The 2,152-nt window shown below is 37.8% G+C and overlaps 1 protein-coding gene across 1 annotated transcript in view; it reads right to left on the minus strand.

Moving 5' to 3' along the window:
- The window catches only part of LOC101855241, a gene marked incomplete at its 5' end in the record, with an annotated part of 17,942 nt that overhangs the window by 12,358 nt on the left and 3,432 nt on the right, over nt 1-2,152 (minus strand). The window contains 2 exon segments of the mRNA XM_013080396.1: nt 765-868; nt 1,342-1,502. Coding sequence (XP_012935850.1) covers nt 765-868; nt 1,342-1,502 — 265 coding nt within the window.

The raw sequence follows: 2,152 nt of genomic DNA on the forward strand, positions 1-2,152 counted from the left end.
TTGTAACACCCAAATACTTATAGTCTGACACTTGCTCGATGTTTTCACATTTCATTTTGAGTGGCTGCAGGGGCAGTTTCTTTATTCTAAACTCAAATTATGTTTCAGACATTTATTCTCTAAAGAAGAAGGATTTGTCAGATACCATTAAGGATTAGGATTAAGAACTGTCTTTAAAGGAGGAGAATTTATTAGATATCTGAAATGGTTATGAATAAGGCATGTGTTTAAGGGTGGAGGACTTATCAAATGTCCTGAAGGGTTAGGGTGAAGACAATATCTTTAAGGAGGATTTATCAGATGCCTTGAAGGGTTAGGGTTAAAGTTCAATAGACAGAGAATGTTTGTTCTGTTTCGGAAAAGTCCCTAAAGGAGGAGGTTTTCTGAAATGCCTGGAAGAGTTAGGGCTAAAGGTAAAAAGACAAAAAAATGATTAAATTGTTTGAGACATGCCTCGAAAGAAGTAAAATCTTCAGACGTCTGGAAGGGTTAGGGTTTGAGTTCGAAAGACAAATGTTCGAACAGTTTGAGACACGGGTATAAAGAAGGAAAATCTATAAGGTGATTGAATATTTGTTTTGACAGTGAGTTGAAAGACTAAAAGATGGATATTTTACGATTTAAACAGATAGATAGATAGATAGATAGATAGATAGATAGATAGATAGATAGATAGATAGATAGATAGATAGATAGATAAATAGATAGATAGATAGATAGATAGAGCGAGAGAGATATAGATAAAGGGATAGATAGATACTTACAGCTTTCTCTATGTTCATGCCTCTCTCTGTTGGCAAAAGTGCAGGGTTGATTTCTTGCTGCTTTTGTTTTTCTTTAGCAGACTTTTTCTTCTTTCCAGATTTTCCTGTGAACATTTTGTTTCAAAGAGAAAACACATTTGTGTCACGACATGATAGAATATCATGGCGCCCGTCAGTTTTCTCTTTGATATAGAATTATTGGTATAATGTTAAAGCCAATTCATCTGCTTTTTTGTGAAAAGAATATCTATCTACTTTAAATAGAAGTCGGAATATGATTTATTTAAGAAGATGGGGTCGCCTGGTTCATAAATTAGCAACAAAATGGACACCAAAGTTGTATGCTTTTGAAAGATGTTAGAATCCTTGGAAACTGCAATTCTACAGTCATTTTAAATACATTTAATCAACATTTGTAATAACATTCGGTATGCTGGCAGGAATGTGCTTTAAGTGGAAATAGGTGTTGAGCCCAAAACAAAACAGGACGTTTTGATCATTCCAAATAATAATTACAAATAGTAAGTTTGTTCTGAAAAAAGCAAACTAAATTACGTCCAGTTTATTTAACATTTACCTTTCTTTTTCTTCTCTTCCTCTTCCACGCCATCATTCTTTTTCTCTCCTCCTCCTGCGCCCTCATTCTGGTCTGCCTTCTTTTCTTGTTTAGTGTACTTCGGGGTCTGCTCCGCCACAGTCGACTCGAAGATGATCTCGTAGAATGGAAGACGATCGGGGCTAGAGAGGGACAAATAGATGAAGCAAAGGCCAAAGGCCAGTTTAGGTTGCCAGTCTATTAGCTGATTGTTTTACGTTTAGATCGACATAGTTTAGGTCATTTACGAAATGGCCTGCTGCGACCTTTATTGTCTGCTAGGGCCAACCCGGGCGAATGGGATACAACATCTCTCAGCTGATAAAAAAAAAGAAATACAGTCGAACCTGCTCTAACGTCAACTGTATAAAACAATGACCTGAACAGACAGCCGCTTGCGGGCTCTCGTGGTCTAGACGTTAAGGTGTTCGCCTCTCATTCAATAGGTCCTGGGTTCGAATCTGTATAGCAACGAAAAATGTTCTTCTATAAAATTATTTCCTTTCACATCCTTTCCCGCTTTCTAACACTGTTGTGTCGTTTGCTGTCGTCTCCCCTTTCTGCCCTTACCTCTCACCTCCTTTTCCTCCTCCTCTGGCTCTTAACTCTTTCTGTAGTCTTTCTGTTTTGTTTTTGTTTGTTTTTGTAAGTGTTTTACGGCGCTCGCAACTGCATAAGGTCATATGAGCGTGCGGGACACACTAAACTTTTTTAGTTGGTAGGAAATTTTGAATTTTGCCCGGGTGGCGGCCGAAGCCTACTCTTATCGATTTTAGACCACCAAGGGATCTTT

Source organism: Aplysia californica, unplaced genomic scaffold (genome assembly GCF_000002075.1).
Source record: "Aplysia californica isolate F4 #8 unplaced genomic scaffold, AplCal3.0 scaffold00084, whole genome shotgun sequence".
In the NCBI taxonomy this organism is placed as follows: domain Eukaryota; kingdom Metazoa; phylum Mollusca; class Gastropoda; order Aplysiida; family Aplysiidae; genus Aplysia; species Aplysia californica.